The sequence below is a fragment of the Dermacentor albipictus genome, chromosome 3 (genome assembly GCF_038994185.2).
Source record: "Dermacentor albipictus isolate Rhodes 1998 colony chromosome 3, USDA_Dalb.pri_finalv2, whole genome shotgun sequence".
Lineage (NCBI taxonomy): Eukaryota > Metazoa > Arthropoda > Arachnida > Ixodida > Ixodidae > Dermacentor > Dermacentor albipictus.
Genome location: NC_091823.1, coordinates 157,096,499 through 157,117,913, shown reverse-complemented (window position 1 = coordinate 157,117,913; position 21,415 = coordinate 157,096,499). Strand labels below are relative to the sequence as shown.

The 21,415-nt window shown below is 47.5% G+C and overlaps 1 protein-coding gene across 2 annotated transcripts in view; it reads right to left on the bottom strand.

The window, feature by feature from the left end:
- The window catches only part of LOC135908671 (uncharacterized), a 44,461-nt gene that overhangs the window by 19,395 nt on the left and 3,651 nt on the right, over positions 1-21,415 (bottom strand). Inside the window, exons 3-5 of one of the 2 annotated variants that reach the window (XM_070536219.1) lie at positions 21,315-21,406; positions 9,239-9,268; positions 2,283-2,387 (exon numbers count right to left, since the gene is read on the bottom strand). In XM_070536219.1, coding sequence (XP_070392320.1) covers positions 2,283-2,387; positions 9,239-9,268; positions 21,315-21,406 — 227 coding nt within the window. The remainder of the gene's footprint in view (positions 1-2,282; positions 2,388-9,238; positions 9,269-21,314; positions 21,407-21,415) is intronic. The other variant, XM_070536220.1, reaches the window with a different exon arrangement.

Genomic DNA, 21,415 nt, shown 5'->3' with positions numbered 1-21,415 from the left:
AGTACCAGAGCGATCAGCAGGCAGCCATATTCTATTCCTTTTGGAATGGGGCCAGTATCCGGCTATTGTAAAAAGCATTCAGGGGCGCAATTCACAAAGCATTTCTTTCGCAAGAGCTCCTTGCCACTGGCCAGCCACCTTCGCTAACAATATGTCTTGCATCCAGATTGGCTGAAATTTTCTTACGAACAATTTTAGCATATAAGAAGGTTTTGGGAATTAGGTCCCAGTTTTGTTCGACATAATAAACTATCTTAAGGCGTACATGTCCCTCTGACGTGCTGAGTTTTGGCGGTTTAGTAACCGACAGGCAATGTGGGCATGGCCTGGAAATTTTTCATCATTAGCGGCGGGCTGATAGCGACAAAGCATACAATCGTATTTTCTTTTATGCGCGGCCTGTTCTAGCATAAGCAGTGCGTACGTCTCATTTTGATATGGTGTATACCGCGTTTTTTCTCGCTTCGAGGGAAGGCAAGCGAAGTGGGCGTGGCCCGAAAATTTATGACAAGTCGCGGAGCGGAAATGGCGGACATCAAAAATAAACAATTGGAATAGCTTTATGTTGTAGGCGTCATGGGGCGCTATAACGTAAAACTATTCCAAACTTTTTTATTCCTTTTCTGCAATCGGCCCTCCGCGATTGGTCAAAAACTTTTTCGGACCACCCCCACTTCATCTGTCTATCACGCGACGTCACGACAGTCGCGATCGCTCTCCATTTGATATGGCGTGTACACGCTGATTATGCATGATTTGGCCGAACAATAGAAAAATTGTTGTTTCTGATTCGACCCCTTTTCGCCATTAGCCCTCGGCTATTGGTAAAAAGCTTTCGGGCTGCACCCACTTCACTTGCCTGTCACGCGTCCTCACCAAACCACAAAAACTCACCCTGTCAGAGTGATGCGTACGCGTTAAAGATGTATATATTATGCCGAACGAAACTGAGCTTTTTTCTGAATAGCCGCAGGCTGTCCCGTTCCGGAAGGAATAAAAGATGGCTGCTGTCAATCGCTCAGGCACTGGCTAATCGCGCCTCCCGAAGAGCATGGGTTTATTTTCATACAATAAATCTTTTTGCGTGGCCGTGTAACGTTTTCGAGGACTTTCGGCACGTTTACGACCTCGTTGTGCCAACTTTTCTTTGCTGAGGATCTGTTTTAGCGTCATTCTTATGCTTACGTTGCGTGCCGCCACGATTTTCGAGTAGCCACAGCAAGCTAAGTAAGGGAATGCGGAACAATCGCAGACGCAGCCCCACCCTTTTCACACGGTTATCGACTTTTAATGCACTGGCTCGGCCCCATCGAACTCCTCTCCACTTGAGCGTGCTCCTCGCCTCTTGTTAGCCAATTAGATAAGCCAAGCCGCTCAGTGTAGGCAATGTTATTCGTTTTTCAAGGAAACAAAAGTGACCTGCTATGAACGAGGATAGCGCTTGATTGGTCTGTTCCAACAACCCTGGGGTCACCGCCCGATGCTTGCGTCGGCAGTTACGCAAATCTGACGTCAGGAGATTGGAATAAAAACATATTGGAATAGTTTTACATTATAGGGCCCATGGTTGCAGTGTTTAGGGCGTTTGTTTTTCATATTTCGCTACATATTTGTCTTGTAGGCGGCAACTATCTCCATTACCAACCAATGCAACCTGGCACTAGCTGCTGTCATTCAATTGTGTTTCCACAAACCCGACAGAAGCGGATCGAGTCGATTCGTCGGGCTGCAATCGGTGTGTCGAGTTCACGCAACACCATCGAGTCGGGTTGAGCGAGCCCCGAGTCAAGCTGAGCCAGCCCGACCCTTTTGAAGCACGAGTGTAAAGGTGGATGTGTCGGACCAGCCAGTCTTGATACCTTCGTGAGACCACCGAGCCATATGCGCTGGCAGCGAGGATCGTATAGGGATAAGGCAAACGCAAGCACTGTGCGATGCAGCATCATCGAATGCTACGACAAGCTCCATGAAATAGCGCTGTTGCAAATGGCTGCGGGATTCGAAAGGCCTGTTCGAATGCGTTGATATCTCGGCTCTGGAAGCCCGATTTCCGACCGCACCTGCTCGCGTCGGTTTCATGTAAACGGAGCCATTGTAGAGCTTGGTGCGTTATTTGGAATTACGGGCTATAACATGCAGAAACAAGACACGAACAACATATGAACGCAGTAGTGGGAGCTGTAGTAAGGAATCGAACCCGTGGGCTCAATTTCAGTTCGTTATTAACGTTTTGTTCGAGTGCACGCGACTTCGACTTCCATCGTCTTGAATGCAGCACTCACCCACTTGGGCGGGAAGCGTAGACCGGCCAGGTTGCCGCCGCAGCAGAGCAGCAACGCCACGGTGTTCCACGTCACGAACGCACCGAGGACACGAGTCATGTGTGTCTGCATTCACGAATGAATACATCGTCATCATCATCAGCAGCAGCGGTGGCAGCCTATTCATATGGCCACCGTTGGACGACGCGTCCCCAGCGATCTCCAATTACCTCTGTTTTGCGCAAGCTCGCATCCAAGTTGCGCCTTCAAGTTTCCTAATTTCATCGCATTACCTGTTCCCGCCGTCCTCGACCGCGCTTACCTTCCCTTGGCGCCCATTCTCTAACAACCCTTTCTGATCTGAATAAAAAAAAAGTATTGGTATCCGAATATACGAAACTTCAAATTAGCCAATAGATTATTGCACAGTCGTAAATACCAATACTTCGCGAATAGCTTTCGAATATTTCAAATTGCTAAATGACCGTGCTGAATCCTAATATTGGAGCAAAAGTACAATAAATTTCATTACCGACGGCGCAGTACGGATGAAGCATGAGAAGTTGCGTACAGAGGAGAGGAGAAGGATACCTTGCTGAAGAAGCAAGACTTTACCGTCTAAACCACGCTCATTCCCAATCCCCGAAAGTCCTGGGTATGTAAATAAAGTGCTCAATTTGTGCTTCTAATAGACAACGATTCATAATGTGCAACATATTGACAGCAGCTTTGAGGACATACTAGAACGTGAAGGTCGCTTTTTATTGTAAAGGCGAATAAGAGCTTTTCATTATTCCAAAACTTGCGATATTAGGTATCACTCGATTCATTCCTGGCCCTATTTGATTCACATTCGCTTAGGTCTATTCGCACACCCCTAAAATTACACATGCCCCCCCCCCCCCTCACCCCGCAACTAAATCTCCGTCGTACAGTGCAGTGCTGTACAATATCTAACAGAGCTCAAGGCTCCTGCGGCAAAAGCCAGGCGGTCTCCGTCTGCCTATTTAGTTTGTTTGCAAATCGCACATACACGAAGAGGTGTTGCCCTGTAGAGCAACAGCGATCATGCGGCTCTCAGGTAGCGTACGCACAGGGATGCAATAAATTGGCTTCTGTGGGAGCGGTCACGTAAAGCATACGCGTGCAAACATGTTTGGAAAAGCTGCTAGGGCGACGAAATCAGCAGCCGACTACAACAAAGCCAGGAGCGAAACGTTCTGTTGTCGTGAATGCGGCAGCAATGAATGCAATTTTTAGTGCTGCCTGAGTATTCGAAATTTTGAAGTACGGCTTAAATAACCCTCGCTGTTCACCTGAAGCATTTTGATTTTGTTCGATAATCGTTCCTGTTCGAGCATAACCAAGAGCAACCTTCATTGGAGTTTACAAGGACAACGCCATCTGAAAATGAGGACTGTTCCGAATGTTATTGCGGGACGGAAGCTGCGGTTTTTGCGCCCAGGCAGCAATTGTGGAGTGAAAATGTGGGAGGACGCTTAGGCTTCCCCTTTCAGAGTGGAATGCGATAGCATTGGAAGATCACTGACTGCTTCCCACGTTCGCCGGCAACTGCAGCTTATGTAAACGTAATGTTCGTCTGGAAACGCTGGCGGCGAACGCTATATACGAAGGCGAGCTTGGTATTTCTTTTTTTTGGAAGTGTTGCAAGGAACCGAAAAGCCCACACCACTCCTACTAAGCTCGACCTCAAATGGCAGCTGGAGAAGGGTTTTGTGCTTTTTGAGTTTCCGCGTAACAGAATTAGGTTTTCTCGTATATTCAAAAAACCATGCGACGATATTATGTCTGCAGGTTGTAAGTCGTACATAACGAATTTTCTGACGCATTTTACTTTAAGAAATTCAATTATTTCAGTAACGTCTCCCCGCCACGCGGAGGGCCTGCGTGGTTGGGGATGCCTTGTTTGGGATGATTTCCTTCGGCGGCGGACCCGCCGGATTTTTGTACGACACGGGACTCTTAAAGCTGCCGCGTTAATAGAGAGTTTTAGCCCAGCGGGTTTACGGCCAGCGGAGCGGTGCGGGCGAGCGGAGACGCGACTGCGCATGCGCACCACGCTGAGGCGGCCAGCGGTTTTACGGAGCAGCGTTTACGCCCGCTGGAAAGCACTCCCCAGCGGAGGGTATACGCAGCGCGCGAGCGTGCGTAAGGGCGCGCGGGCGTGTATGGGAAATGCAAGACGGCAGCCACGAACATGAACGCCAGCAGTTCTGCATCGAAGACGGCGACTGCCGCGCTGACCCGTACATTAATACTCAGTACATTATTAACAAATAATGCACTGAGAACATGTAATATATCTTTATTCAACATTTCTTGCATAATAAAAGCAAGCGTAATTCAATTTCATTTCTCAGTAACTCCTATTCGAACCACTAGGTGGGGCAGCAGAGCGCCCCGCTCTTTACCCCGCTCGAGCGGGTGATCCGCTGGGCTAAAATTCTTTTTTCGCGAGCCGCTCCGCTGGCGCAACGGTGGAGACCGCTCCGCTCCGCTGGCCGTAAACCCGCTGGGCTAAAACTCTCTAATAAGTTCCAGTAATTCAAGGAGGCTGTCTCGCCTTTAGCCATCCTACGAATTAGTTTTCCACATTACTTACTATTTCGACTGTCCCACCATAGAGTGTTACCATCATTGTCATGGCGCACCGCAAAGGACCGGCTCATGTGGTTTTTCATTTCCGAACTTCTGATTGAGTGGAATTCCAGTTTTAAACATCGACAAGTACAAACAGCGCAGACAAACTTGACTTATTGAAGACAACGAGGACCCCGACTGTCACCTGGTGCTCTATTCGAAAGAAACACATACAGAAAAAAGGCTGGAAGCAACGAAGAAAGCCCGCGTCAAAAAGAAAAAAAAATTGTCACGTTTGACTTCGTGAACGTGGGTTAAGCGCAAGCCTATGGATGCCATTCCGATATAATTGCGATAGCAATCATCTGGACACTCCAAGCGCATCTCTGCCATAATTGTCGCCTCAATGTTCTGTTTGATGTCCAAGGGCGATCATCGCGTTACCATGCGTCGTATGTGGTATGTGCGAGTGAAAGCTCACTGTATTCTGTCGGGCGCACAGTCCCAAGGGGAGTGGAGGGAAGGGGGGGGGGGCTGCGTTGTACTCCGCGAGCAACTGCGTATTCCGCGGCCGCGCGCGCATTATGTTGAAAGCGATCTGGAGAGTGTTGTGTTACCCACGGTTCATAGCTGCATGGGCGCTTTGTTCTCGCCGCCGAGTTTGCGTTGAAGCGATAGACAGCACGAAGGTCACCTCGCTCGCTGCTGCGGCTGCCACGGTTCCTTGGGGAAGTATTAGTTTCCACGGGCACGCTCACCACTGGTCCTCTAATACAATATGTATTGACCGCCATTTTAGACAAGCCGCCGAATTTGTATAAACGGTATCCGAAAGGATATCTATCAACGCGGGAAGTAAAGTTGGCCCTTGCGAACGTGGCCAGGCGCATTCCGCGTGCAGTGAGGTAAAAATCTTTCACAAAACGATCCCAAATGCGCATTACACATTGCTCAAGCCGGGCCAAATGAAACGTTTGTGTGATGGTACGGGTGAGGCACATACAACAAGTTCTGTGCTTTAAACCGAAGGCCTTGCGATTGACTTTTGGCTAATTACGTGTAGGAAGCAATGCAAATGTTCTTCCGGAAAGTATGGGTGCGAAAACAAACGAGTGTCTGCGCGGTAAACGGGTGTCACGGCTCGGATTCTATGCTACACGTCGAAAATACGCTCACCCAGCATAAAAGCCGTCGTGCTAACAATGTTCTTGCAAGAAACAGCAAAATCATATCTGCAGAGAAAAGGGAACACCTTACTGCACGAGCAAGGCGGCGCGGGGAGAAGGGCGGTCGGGTGGGCGTAACCAGTGGCACGTGACCGGAGCAGCATCAACATCTCTATGGAAACTGGATGCACAGACGTAACCTGTGGACGTGTGATAAACTGTCTACCTTCGAGCTAAAGAGGAAGCGCTAATCGCTACGCTGCCTGGCCGGTGGTCAGACCCTTACCAGCTCGGCCGCGAAACGGCTCCTGTTCGCGCTCTTTACGTTCTTTGTATATGTTGCGGCGGCGCACGCAAGTGACCCATAATGTCACGCATGAGTCCGAACCACGAACTCAAGTATTCGGCGACAACGCTACAGAGGCTTCTCTCGTTGAACAACTTCGCTAAAGTTATCTGGCACACCCGGTATGTACACGCAATTGTACATGTGACAGAATAAATGTTGGCTCAATTATTGACTTTACTGCACCCGAACTCAATGCGGCAGCGATTAAAGAATACTAGTTCTAAAGCGAATGCAAAACGAATGAATAAAGCAGGAAAGGGGAATTTGAGCGGCTTCGTTTTATATCAGAAGGGCAAACCGCGTCGTCTTGAAAGCCGCGAAGGGAGCAATCAGGTCTTGTAGAGATCTTGCGTCATAGGGAGTGGCAGGACAGCATGCCGTTGCAAGCTGCGAAACGGCTGGGATTTTCCTATTCCCGGTAGAAAAGGGCCCCAATGATCTGTCCTAGACGGATTAGAACTGTGGTAATCTTGATAATTTTTCCCACCACATCGCATGCGCATGTCATCGACTCTTTTGTTGCAATAACATTTGTCTACTGAGTAGTATTTCTGTTTGGGCAAGTGTGCACGACATGATGCACATTTAAAGCACGCGCAACGGGCGACGACGAACAACAATCGCACACAGGACCACAGTGGCGACAGATAGGGCGACGCCGCTCCTCGAACACTGGAAGGCGGCCGTAGTCTCTAGACGGACGAGGGCGCAGTGAGGACAATCTAGAGAAAGCCAACGCCTGCTCCATCACCCTAATGTGTGTAAGTGTTCTTTGTCCTCGCCTTTTCGCGCTGCTTGAATTGCTGTATTCCTCCACTTCTTCTTTCTTCGACGCGACAAGTTCGTGGTGTTCGCTTGTCCGCAGAAGTGGGCTTTTCATTTTGCTTTAAACATAGCCGTTGCGAGTCCTCATTGGTGCTGGATTACTAGGTCGTCTACGTTAGTATCGACAGGTGACCTTCACGCAGGGTAGATCGCGCTTCCTATCGCGTCATCGCTGTTCAGTAATCGCTAGAATGCCTTTTCTGGCCTGCTTTTCAGTGGATACCCCGAGGAAGTTGCTCGCGGGAACGAAGAACAGGCGCTAAACGCGAGTTTAGCTATTCGGCGTGCCTGTCTAGGTTGCCATCCAGAGAGAAAAATGCACGAGCGCAGTTTACATAGTGTCTGGCGTTCCTCAGTGGGAATACGCAGAACTGTTTAAGACGCCAAATTGGCTCCGTTTCATATCAAATTTTATTGATGTGGCATGCAAAAGTTGATAGAGCTCCAACAGAATCGCACGGGCACCGACAGTTCGCTGAGTCGGTGCCTTATGACGGCTAGAACCGTTGACATCTATGAGGTCGGCAATAGAGGACCGCGCACACAAAGCACTTTTCTGTGCCATTGTGATCTGCGACGCTTCAGCTTTTATGCGTGCACACGCTCTACGTTTGTTATCCGTGACGTCACATCGTTTACGCAAATTACTGACACTCCCTCGAGCGTTTTTATCAATTCCGATGAGACTTCTACATTTCGTATTACTGGACCGACGCATGCGCGAGAGTGAGGGTGAAAAATAATGACAGATCTTTAAAGGGACACTGAAGCGAAACAATAAATCAGTTTAGACTAGTGAAGCATTGTTTGAGAACCCTGCAGGCAGTCATTTCAAAATAATACTTTGATTATTAGATGAGAAAATGAAAGTTCAAGTATCAGTATTTGAATTTCGCGCCGAAACTCCAGCGCCGATACGTAAGCGTGACATTAGGGATTCCAAAGTATGTTTTCGCACGTTGGCCGCGTTGGCTGAATAAAGGTTCCCCAAACTTGTCCTGTTTAATATATAGTTCCTTTAGAGCACAATGTAGTCAATCTGCACCGCTCTATATAATAAGTAGACCCTAGAAGATGCCATCAAAGTCTAAGACTTCACAGCCCCCAGGAGCGCGAACATAAGTAGGCGTCGCCATCCGTATTTCGTTCTTGCGCTTTTTCTGGCTTACCAAACGTCTTATCGCTGTAAGAGTGGTGTTTTTGGTGTTGTTGAACGGTAATTTACTGATGCAGAAGAAACCATTTTTCACTTCAGTGTCCCTTTAGGATAGGCAAAGTGGCCCTTCGCCGACTTGACTATATCGTTCTTTATTTTCGACCGCGTCATGTGAATGCACCAGCTTTCTTGAGGTTTGCTGCGGAAACGACACCAGTGTGACACTCTTGAATGGCTACTGTTGGAAAGCTCTCTTCGCGACCTAAAAATAAGAACGACTACTTGAAACACCTCTCAAAAATGAAAGCTGAAAATTACGACAGCCTCTCGGCAAGCCATGGTACTACCCCCGAGCGAGATTATTGAAGAAAAGCGGCATTGGACTCATTTGGCACCTGGGACGGCAACCATACGCGAACGCCGAGAGCCGATGGACCCGCTACCCCGGCGCTGTCGTCCAGAAAGCCGCCTCGATCAATAAATTAAAGTGGCCGCCCCAAGAAGTGCCACATCTTTCGGCAATGCACCTTCCGTCGCAGGAGGATTGCGCACACGTAGCAGTAGTGGGAAACCACCACAAATGCCAAATTCTACGCAAGGGTATTGTGCTAGGAGACATCCCTGTTTCGTAATAAGGCATTTCAGGGAGGTGATAGTAGATTGCCGCCAAGGCTCCATACCGATCGGAAAGGTCGAGTCCCAGAAAAAGAACGGCGCTACACTGCTCCAAGCAGTTGAAAAGCATGCCATCTCATTTGGCCCGGTTTCTCTCTCACTCGGCACCAACTTTACTGTACAGAAAGCTACACATAAGTTCTGTTCCAGTAAAAAATCAAAGCAATTTTTTTTGTTGACTAGGAGAACAATAAAGTTTACTCACGGCGTCTACGTCGGCTCCCTGTGACGCTTCCTGCGCAGGGAAAAATCAAGCCATAATTAAGGGATAGAGACTGAGCTTAGCGATATTAGTTATGCATTGTTGTCGGTGTGCATCAGTACCTGGTGTATGTATGTACCTGCGCTTTTGCTTCTCCCACAGACTATCTCACAATTTCGGGGAACTTACCGAAGGGGACCCTGAAGAGCCTACTCTATTTAGCTCATGCTCACAAATCTAATCAAAATACTAGATGTCATGGCTCATGCACATATTGCCACAGCGTGCCGGCTAAGACACTAGTATGTTCAAAAAACAGGTGCTCGCAGTCACGAAGTGACTGCCGCTAAACTTAAAAGGCGTAACTGCGGTCAATTTTGAAACTTTGTGAATACTTATAAGGGTAGTGGATTGCACTAGCTGCTACATGTTTTTCCTGTGAAAAATTGCATTCGTCTTCGTTGGTGTTCATTCAGTTCGCGCCACCACACTCCATCTATGAGAACGTTGCTTTTTGGACACGTCTATTTTATAGCTGTTTTTCCTTTACCCTTGAGATGTCACATCACCGCATGTCGGTATATTTTGTTTATGTGTTCGTTACTCACTATCTTTGCATTTGTTTGTGATGATTACATGCAGGTAAACAAATTATAACCCCGTCCTTAAGCGTCACAAGTGCCTACTTGGTCATCCGCGCGCTCTCGGTAGATTGTTCACCTGAAGTATCAGAGACCGTATGAAGACAAGCGCTGCATCGCGCAGTCGTCAGTTTGGGATACGCAGTTCCAGTTGCTATTTCTGAGAAAATAACTATGCGATGACAGTGGTTGAGAAAGTTTTGCTACTTCGGCGCAATGCTTCTTACTGAATGAATGAAGCGATCAACAGTGGTAAAATTATTCAGGGATGTCTGTGTTATTTCGATAGGTGAGCCGCAAGTTATTCGTTTCTGAATGAGCCAGTTTTATTTCTGCTGTGAAACGCAAGTATTAGCCGAATCGTGCCGTGACTAAGCATATGCGTGCACTGCACACAAAGATTTCTCATAGTCCTGGCCGATGCCGGTCCGCCAATTAAGTTACCTGGTGTGCAATAGCTTGTCTTCTTACAAATTTAATGTGCGATGTAGGATGTTTTTTCTAGGCGCGAGGTCGAGGGGTGGTCAAAAAGCGCCAAGAAATGGTGTGAGGAAATCAATGAAGCGGTGAATGACAAATGGCAAATGTAGCGAGGCTATATGGAGTTACGCAAAATAGGCAAGTGTAAAAGTAATGTTAGCGACGAATGATGTGAGCGATGACCATAAACAGTATTCTAAAATGAGATAGCACGAACAGAAAATCCATCGATTCCGCTAGTGCTACCTCCTCACTAAAAGGCCTTTGAGCACAAATGTCAAGAGGCACGTGCTCTACTAAATAGTAAGCTCGCAGCAGTTCCCTCTAGATACAAGGAGGGCCACGAAACTCTCAGGCTAATAGCATGCAGCACAACATCATTTAAAACTTAAGCACTGCCTTGGTTTCAAACAGAAGTTCTCGGCCAAGGAATAGTATAGGATGTAAAGGGACATGTTGTTTGTATGCCCCAGGAATGTGCTTTCTTCGTTCTGCTTCAGCTTCCGTGCACTCCAGCACGACGTGTAGCACGGTCAGCTTTTCGCCACATCTGCCACAGCGCGGAGGTTCAGCGCAGTTAAAAGTGTACCATATGAATGCCAGTTAAAAGTGTATGGTATATATGAATGTGTACCGTATATGTGCCTTATTCCGAGGTGGCAGAAGAGAACGTCAGATCGTCGGGATTTTATTAATGAAGACCAGATCCTTAAATGTGGCTTAATTAGGTGAGCTTATTCAATGTTTGCTCACCTCATAAGTCTTACGAATCGCTCCGGAGTTCTTTGCGCAGGAATGGCTTAAATTCTGTGTCAGGAACAAGTGTGGCCTGATTGATAGGTTTTGTTGTTATGAGAGTTGCACTTTATCAGCAAGCTTGTTACCCTCTGTACGCATGTGCCCTGGTATCCATCATATTACAACCTGTTGGTTAGATGCGTACGTATCGTAGAGCAGTGAATAGAGGTCGTCTCTTGCAGGATTTTTCTGTTTTCGTAGCGATTGTAATGTTTTGTGGACCCTTTAGGAATCTGCGAATATAATGGCCTTTGGTAGCTTTGCTTTGTTGCTGTGTTTATTAGCCGACAGTATTTCATAGGTCTCTGCCGTGAAGATTCTGGTTTCAATATACAGAGCGTAACATTCCGAAAACGATGTGAGGAGAGCCGCATAAGAGACGCCGGCTTTGACTTTGAAGCATCTGTGTGAAACTCTGGGCATGTGTTCTTCGACTGGAGCTCCCGAATATGCATTTATATGCGCGCATCTGGAGCGGATTTTGTCACCTCAATAAATGTATTCAACGAGTTGCCATTGCAATGGTGCAAACAGGTTCACTGGAGCCAGCAGGCAATGCTCGAGGACCGAGACGGAACAATGTAGGAAACGGAACGGAATGGAGACGGAACAAATGTACGGAACAATACATTGCCCATTCTAAATGAGAAAGTACGGTTGCACAGATAGCTTTTGATGGTGTCAGGCATATGTCCTCGAATGCCCATCTCTGACAGGCATCGCAAAATCCCGTAGCGCCATGTCGTGTCGTATGCCTTTGCCATATTTAGTAATATAGACATGAAGTACTGCTTATGTACAAATGCATCACGGATGTTTGCTTCGATGAACACGAAATTGTCAGTTGTGGATTGGCCTTCCCTATAAAATTGTCAAGATGGCGATTTTCTCAGAAACTGATGAGGGCAGCTCGTAAGCGCTATAGGACGGTAACTGGTCAGAATAAAAAATCCTTACCGTGCTTCAAAACTTCGAAAATAGTACCTTGTTTACATTTACATGCATTATACCCAGCAGCCCTGATAATATTGAAAAGTGTGAGTAGTGTGATATGTATGTCGGAGTGGAGGTGCTCAATCGTATCCTGCATGATTTTGTCGGGGCCCGGCGCAGAGCTCTCACGTGCGGTCAAGGAAGCTTTAAGTTTCGCAATGGAAAAAGGACGGTTATAATGATCATTTGAGCCACATTTCCTGTTCAGGGGCTTAAGTCCTTCAATTGCTTTGTATTTGAGAAAGTTTTTCGAATAGTGAGCGGTGTTAGACAGGCGCTCGAAGTCTTCAGCAAGAGCGTCGGCTTGGTCTTCCAGCATGTTCCCTCCTTCATCCACCAGGGGCAACGGACGGATCTGTTGTCCCTTAAGCCTTCTTAGCTCATTCCGGGCCTCCTGTCTGTATGAATTAATGGGAGCAACCTCTCCCAGCGTACCCTCCTAGCCTGCCGTCGCTTCCGCCTTCCGCATGATGTAATGCTTTGGAATTCTATCACATTTCCTGCATTTGGGGATTGACGGAGTATGCCCCACGCGTTATTTTGTTGCTTTCGCGCCTCCTCGCACTCATCGTTCCACCATGGCACTCATATTCTCGATGAGCTAACGCTTGATTGTGAAATGAACTTGTCTCCTGCGTCGGTGATAAAAACGGTAAAATACTACTGCGTTGTATATACTGAAATGGGCGATAATATGTGGTGACAAGCAAGGCGATTCCTTAAAATAATTCCAGTCGGCATAGACTAATTTAAAATCTGAAGCACGTGGATGACATTCGTATTGCTGATTTAGGGAAGTGGTGAATTCCTTAAGGATTTTTGATAACGCTCCACTCTAAGTAAAGCAGAAGAGCTGCCGATCCAACCGCTAAGTCTACAGAAGAGTACGAATTGGGCGAGATATTATAATAACTCGCTTACATTTTATTAAGCAGGCATGCACCGGAGTTTACTAGGAAGGTTTCTATCAGTCACCATACGAATAACACCTGGAGTTTCCCCCCAGTGTGCTGTAAGCATTAAAACCATCGGCGATTATATATTGTTCCGGGAGCTGGTCAACCAGCTTGTAGAAGCGTGTTTTGCTAAGTTGGTAATGAGGCGTTACGTAAATGCAACAGATTGTTATTAATTTGTTAAAGAAACTCGTTCACACAGGCTAAGGGCCATTTGGAGAGAAAGATTTGGCAAGCAACAAACTTATCCACCACTATTGCTACACCTCCGGACGAGGCAACAGCGTCGTCCTGGTCTTTCCGGAAGATAGCATACTGTCTGAAGAAGTTTGTTCAAGTGGGTTCTAAGTGTTTTTCCTGAACACACAGCACTTTTAGATAATACTGATGGAGGAGTTCTGTGAGTTCGTCTAGATTATATGGAGAAGTCCTGTCACATTCCGCTGTAAGATTTCTGTGTTGATTTTGTTCGTGTGCGTGATGCGGTGCGTTCAAGAATGAAAAATTAGCTCACGGAGCCCTTTCAGGGCGCCACGACGCGGGCCCATCCAGCCGGGAGGTTGATGGGCCCTTCTTCGATGGCGGAGCATGACTGGTTGCATCCGCCGACGGGGCCGATGGCGTCACTGCCGCCAGCCCAGTGCGTAGAGATCGGACAGCCGTTAGAGGCCGTTGTGGCGCTTCCCTCTGACGCGCCACTCCCGCATGACTGTTCTCTGGCAGGCATGATACCGGCTTGCGTGCCTTCTTGAAAGTTATGTCCTCCTATGACAGCTTATGACGGCATAAGCTGTTTTATGTTCCGGCGTTATGCCAAATGCGTTACAACTCTGAATTCTTTGCTTTTACAGCAATGATGGCAGCAACGGGACACCTACAGTCAGTAGCGTAGCTAGGTCGTCTGGCACCCGGGGCCCATAGGTCTTCCAGCTGCCCCCCCCCCTCATCCGGGTTTATTGGAGGAAGGTGAGGATATCAACAATTTCTGTGTGTCTCCAGACGTATATGCCCCCCCCCCCCGCCCCGCCACTGGCCCCTTGCACACGGAGCCCACGACCCCCCCCCCCCCCCCCCTGCTACGCCACTGCCTGCAGTGCGTACCAGGATATGCATCAAAGTAGTTTGTTCCTACACTGTACCGCAGTAAAGCCGTGGAACTCTTTCCCAATCCTATCCCATTCGAACAGCGCTAGGGCTTGCTGAGAGATTTGAGGAGGGGTTGCAGCCGGCTGAGCTGGCATACACTCTTCTGCGCCCATGGCAGCATATCAACGAAGGTGCAGATGAGATCACCAAAATTTTTGACAACGTGGTTTATTGGAACCTCCTTTGCACGCACTGAAAAATCGCAACATAATAGTATCGCACTTCCAGTAACTTGGGCGAAAATATTTTCCCAGCGTAGTCTAACACAACTGGTAAGTTCATCCCCTTTTTTTGTGTGTTTGGGGAGAGCAACGTTAGAATACCTCTGGTAGGTCTCACGAGTCGTTCATACGCCCCACGTTCTTGGATGAGATGTTTTGGATTCGTATTTGCCGTCATGTATGTACAGGGAAAATACCGCGGCGTCCTTGCACTTCCCTGCGATGCCAGCACGGCAATCGCAGCTCCCCGCTAGGATTTGTCTGCTGTCGCCGATCTTCAAGAATCAATTTCGCCTACAATTTCATGCGTCCACACCGTAGATAACGAAGTAAATTACGCTGAGCTTCACGCATCTCGCTGGTGCATTATTTTTCGTTTGCGGAATAAACCTAGCAGTCACTTCCGATCAGTGCGAGTTCAACACTTCCCTCACGTCGTAGACGTGCCCCACTTCAAATAGACGACTTCCTTTCCCTAAATTCTTTTCACGAAAAAAGCTATGAAGATCTTGCAATTCCCAGAAACCCGGTTAAAATTAATATCGGCACGCTGTTTCGCGCCATCGCTATCGTTTGACAGGGCGCCAAACACGCAGTGCGGGCTGCTGACGCCGTGAGTAATCCTACCACATTCGCGCAACTGTTCGTCAGATGGCGCTAGGGGTCGGAAAGACGGGGCGCCGCCTAGCACTTGCAACCTGCCCATAACCGAATATGACCAAGGTTGGCTACTTACACAGAGTTAACCCTCACTGCCAAGAAGATCGGATGTTATGTAGAAGAGAGGAGAAAACAGGAAAGATTGAAAGTGAGAGCGAAGCACAAATGTTGGATAGGAGGAGAGGAAAAGACAACTACCGTTTTCACCGGGGCGGGTCAGTCCGGATGTGCCGTCTACGTGAAGTCTAGGACAAAGGGGGGCGTTAGCTCTGCCGAGGGGCCTTGGACATAGCTAAGCCATGCACGGTTAAACGCGGGAGGCGCCAACCCCCATGTGGTCAGGTCTCTGGTGTCGCCACAAACCAAACGCCTGCTAACACAGACGCCTCTGCGGGAACAAGAATTCCGGTGGAACACATCTCCCGATGAATGTCGACCTTCATGCGATTATATTTAAAACAATGTAGTGCATATTCACAGTGTATTGCCGCAGCCTAAACACGGCATGCATGAAACGCGGTGTGTGCCGTCGTGTTCCCCTCTAGCGCATCTTTCTGGACACGCTGCGCCATCTATTGGCACCACCGAAAAATCCGTGCGTGAGGCATGTCTGAAGATATGTGACGCCAGTTTGATCACACCCAGCATCGGACAAATTAGAAAAAATTGTGAATGGTGCAGAGTGAGCGATATTTATGTTTATGTATGCTGCCCTCAAGGTAAGATGCATTGTAGAGGGAAGTGGATACCAGAGGGAAGTGGATGAGGTGGCGACACGTCATTAGTGTATAAAGTGAGAAAAATCATGAGCGATTCCACTCCCTGAAGGTGGCTCACCAACGAAGTGTTTAGCACACGACATGGAGGTGACAGAATTTTTAACAAAGGTACAAACTCGTTTTTTTTTCTTGTTGTTTTAGAAAACTGTGTAAACTTTAACCTTCAGCTACAGGTATGGAAAATTTCGTACGTTTTTTTTTCCTGTTGTTATGCTTCAAATGATTACAAAACTGTATAAACTTTAACTTTTTTTCTTTCTTCTTACGCGAATTGTGTACTCAAGCCATGGAAAATGTGTACTACTTTAATTTCATGTGTGCTCTACTGAAATCCTGCCACTGCCATTTTGCTGCCAATGTGCGGGTGGAACGGCCTAGTCACGCAAATGTTTGCCTTTAGCCGTGTCCCCTAAGACAATCTGTTCTTTGTCCTAAATAAATCAATAAAGAAAAGAAAGAAACAAATATATTGCCTTGATCTGTGATCATTATTTGACTCGCAACTGCAATCAGATTCTTTCCTAATGTCAAATCGATGCACGTACACCACTGGATGGCCGGTTGGGCTGGATAAGTGTGGTACCGCAAGGGATATGTCTCCAACAGGGAAAGCGTAAACCACTCCACTTTCGGTACCGACACATGCACATTGAAATCACCAGGAGTATTGTCATGGCATAATTCACGCAAAGTGAGTAGTTATGAACCTTACGGGTTTATGAGTCATCGTACTTTTTGCTTGCTTACGAGTGTATGAGCCATTGCTCACGGAGGTATGAGCCATTGATGATGACAGTTTTCGACATGCTGTTCAGTATGCTGTATGCGTGATTAGAAAGAATTTCAAGACTGTTCACTTCGCTAGCGCTTGTAGCCCCTTACGGGGCTATGAGCGATTGCATTTTTTTTTGCTTGCTTACGGGAGCATGAATGCGTACGGGGGTATGAGACATTGATGATGATAGTTTTTGTTGACGGAGGAAAGAAAATGCATGGTATGGTAGCCATATCGAGCTGCGCTGTAAAAATATGGTTGTCCAATTGAACTACACTGAGTGGTCTTTCGAATTATGAACTCCTCGTGGAGAAGCGAGCGGGTTGAGACGCTTGCCGCATTTAATTTGGCCTTACGAATGCGCAGTTAAAACGCACGTGGGAGCTCACGCGGTGAAGCAACGCGCGGAAAGAAAAATGGCCAACCCTTCCTCTACCGGAAAACGGGGTAAGCGAAGCTTGTCCTGCGTGAACCTGACCTTCGACACGGTTAAGTAACCCACATGTAACGGTGCCGGATAGCTTCGGCCTCCCGCTCTCTCAGCCCGGGATCTCCTCGTCGGATTGCCTTGGCTCGGGCGGCTCTTAGACGGGAGGATCGGTGCTCCGATGGCGAGCCATTTCACAGGCGAGTCCTCGCCGCCGCTCGTCGGAGGCTGCCAGTTCCTAATGGGGAACGCACAATGCATGGCTCTGCCATACGTTTTTCGAGACTGAACTGAACGGAAACGAAGACGGCGCAGCGCGCGCGAAACCCTTTCCTGCCATTTCCCCCACGGCGAAAGCGAAACGGCTCTGATTAGTTGCGCTCGTGGCATGAGCAAGCCTATGCAGCTGAAATCTTTCCTAATGTCTCCCGCTCCGGTGCCGGCACAGCTGTCAGCTCGCCAAACCGCCCTTTCCCTCAGCTGCGTTGCTCTGGCAGCAACTGTTGCTTGTTTTTTGTTTTTCTTGCCTGAATACGAAAACTCTACTTGTGAGTCAATACGAGCTTCGATTGAAAAACATTTCACCAGAGGCACTATAATGTTTCCGCATTCCCAAACGTAAGCAGTCAGAAGTGTCAGAAGTTGTCACGTAGCAGTCAAACCGAATGTTCAGAAAGCGAGCTGTTTGCACAACTGCGGCCTATACGCCTCGTGCACCGCCTATAGAGGCTAAGGGACTTTAATAGAGGCGCCACTTAAAGCCACCTAGCGGACGCTTCCAACAGTACGCGCGGGAGCAGTAGCAGACGACAACCCTTTACAGCAAGGATGGCTGAAATTCGCGGCTGCGATTTCTCTAGACTGCTTCTTCTGCGGCGACAGCTGTAGGGAAGAAGCTGACCTCTGTGGGAGCGGGTATGAACACGATGTTACCAGTGTTACATGCCAGGTGTGTCCCGCAGACAAACGCCATGAATCCTATTTACGTGAAGTGGAGCTCATGTTAACTAGCCGATAAATTTCTTTGTGTAATGCGATGTCTCCATCGTTCTTTTTAGATTATACCCTTGCCATAATGCTGCTTCTGTACGTCAATAATAAGCACCCGTCGTTAGTGCAGACTTATATCAAACAAATCCGCATGGTGCGATGTCTGCATATGCCATTGTGATGTTTCTGCCGATGAATACATGTGACAGCGCCGAATAAGTGCAGTCAAAGTCGCCTCAAAAAATAGTAATTGCGAATTAATTGATGAAAACGCGTACACTAGTCAACGAAGTGACCAAACGCACGGGTAAATAAAAGCGCGTGTTAGCGCTGTACCGCCGATGCAATTCTGCTGCATACGCCGATGAACTGCCGTTCCCGCTGCAGTTTTTGCAATTTTATATTCCCCAAGGGAGCTACTTGGAAACGCACAAAGTTAAAGTCTGAATAACTTTTCAGTACTTCTTTTGTGTTACTAGAGAGAGGTGTCGCATGATATATTTAAAGGTAGGACAGCGCCACCGAAAGTAGATGAGCGCTGGCGGCAAGGCCGGGTTTAGTCCTCTGCGGCGTAAGCATAATAATAAATAATTCAGTTGAGTGCAAAATTCACATGCGTTTCACGTTGTGAAATAAACAATTCACTCGGCGTGTTAAGTCTGCTGAGACAGCATCGGAGGTGTGATGACCTCCCAAACGTGACGCGAACTTTTCAACGAAAAATGGAACAAAAATACCATACGCAGCAACTATAAGCAATTCTCGCCCCCTGAACTACCTATTTTCTAAACACAGCTCCCAAAAAACCACAATATCTAAGATGCCCTCGGGCGAAAAGGATAAAACTGTTAAAGAAGCACTTGCTTCGTATCATTCAGATAAGACAGAGCTGATTCACACCTTTAACAAATGAGGCAGGGTGAAAACCTCGCAGCTCAAAAGAATCAACAAGAGTTAAGCATGAAGCAACTAGCTACAGTTAAACACGTGCAAAGCCACGCATAAAATAGATGTGAAAACATGACGTGCGCGACAGCTGATGCGAGGATATACCGGGCCACATAAAACCAACGATTTCTGTTCTTGCAAACTTCAGTAGCTTTAACGTACAACACAATGCGTTCGTGCAGTTCTGCTGCCTAGCTTGCGCAACGCGGTAAAGAAGCGGAAAACAGCATAAGCGGCAAACAGCATTCCGTACTTTAGCGAAATGCCTTTAAACCGCATGCTGCACTGCAGACGAACTTCGTCGCTTACGTGTCTAACTATGATCGAGTGAAAAAAAAAACCGACGCGACAAAGGAAAAGGATGAGAACAAGAAATTTCTCGCCGAAGCGACGATCCATTGCTACCGTTGCTCCCGCTGATGAGGCTTTGCGGGGAATGATCAGAGCCGTATCGCCGGCACGTTTTCACCGGCATTTAAGCCCCCCACACGGCACCAATTCTTCTCCGACATTCCTTGAAGCTTTGGCCACCCCACACATGCGAAGGGCGTTGCCCATATTGCTCTAAAAACGTGACAGAGACAGAAAAGCACTGTCAACGTCACAGCAAACTACGGCGCGCGGCTGCCTCCTCTCCCGTGTGTTCTGCGCAAGGCCACCACCAGTGGCGCGTCCATCGGCACGCACTACGCGTATAGTCCCCTTACACGGAGACAAAGCGACTTGTAGGTCAGCCCCTACTTTAACGTCGCCAAGTCCTTTATTTTTGGGGTGCGACCACCAAATATGATAAATATGATAACCATATAAATATGGCCAAATATGATAACAGACAAAGAAAACTAAGCTCTGCGAGTGCTCACACCCCATTGAGGCGGCTGAGCATCACCACCAGATGGATGGCGGCCATGCTCAGCGAGAACCTTGAAAGGTCAATTAGAGGCAAAGCGAACGGCCCAGCTTTCTCCGCACAATTTCATTCCGCGCAACTCCGAAGTAATGAATTCGCTTGCCACACAGGGCCTGCGCAACACAAAGGTGCCAAGTTATGAAAATTAGCGGCCACGTCGCTGTCAATGTGATGCTTCTATTTAGCGCCAACGATCTGCTACGCTGCTACGTATGGGCTATCTTGCTGAGATGGAGACCAACAAGGCAGCCGTCCAATGTTGAAAACTCGCTAAAAGCAGCTGTTGTAAAAACTGATGAACATCTTCTCACACCAAAAGCATTATGTGATCCCAGAATGCAGCCGTTATCGAAGTAACATTCAGTCATTAATTGAGGCCGAATATTTTATTTATTTATTTATTTCAGAATACTGCAGACCAACAGTTATGGCCCATGGAGGAGGGGCTATACAAGGCATGTTAATACACTGTGACATAAAAAAGAAAAAGAACAAGAGTTTTATTTTATAGTTTTATTCAACAGCTTTAGAAGATAGCGACAAAAGAAGCAATTTAAACGTTTTTCAAGAAATATGTTCATTAATGACTGAAATATCACTGCTATTCTTGACTACGTGAACATGTAATGAAATACATCGCGCACCCGACAGAAGTGGGCTTGCATTGGTATTATAGCGATACTGTTTAACACTATTCTCGAACAGCACTCTCGAGGCAGCCAATGGCATTGCGTCAGGCAATAGTACCGTCCGCCGTACTACTCGACTAGTAAATGAGGCTGCGGCTAACATTGCGCAGCACCCTATCAAATGAAATTAGTTGTTCAGATCTTGCTCCACGCATGGTCTAAAGAGGAAGGCGTAGATCTGGAGGTTTTTCTATTGAAGTGCGTGATAATAAACTAACTAGGACTGGGAATCGGACATATTGGTAGCGTTGCCCAGGGCGACAGCTCCATTTACAACAGCGCCGAGCAAAGGTGGCACAAACGTGAGTGATGCGCACTATATGAAATTCGTCCGCTCTAGATGTCCCAATAGTTACACTTTGCAAAATAAATCGCTAAATTGTAATTCAGTGGTGAGTTAAATAACTGAAAATTTCATGACCGAATTCGCTTAATTTTCCGACGTTAGGCAGTTGCCCTAAAAGTGACTTGACTAAATGAAAAAAATATTTTATTTCTCTGCGTTGGTTGTCTGTTCAATGCATGCCGGGCAGCACGATTTGTACTTTTTAGTGTTTTGGTATACAATAGCTTCCGAGCTCGCTTTCAACAGCAGCCCCGTCTTAGCGGGTATTGTGGCTTCACAGCAGACTGCTGTGGCGACGGGAAAAGTAATCTTGGGCTTACCGCTTTTCTTAGAAGCCCGATGACCGCGATGTCGCTGCAGATGTTGGCGAAGCACTCGGCGCCCAGACATATATCGAAGATGCGACCCACATCTGCGTAAA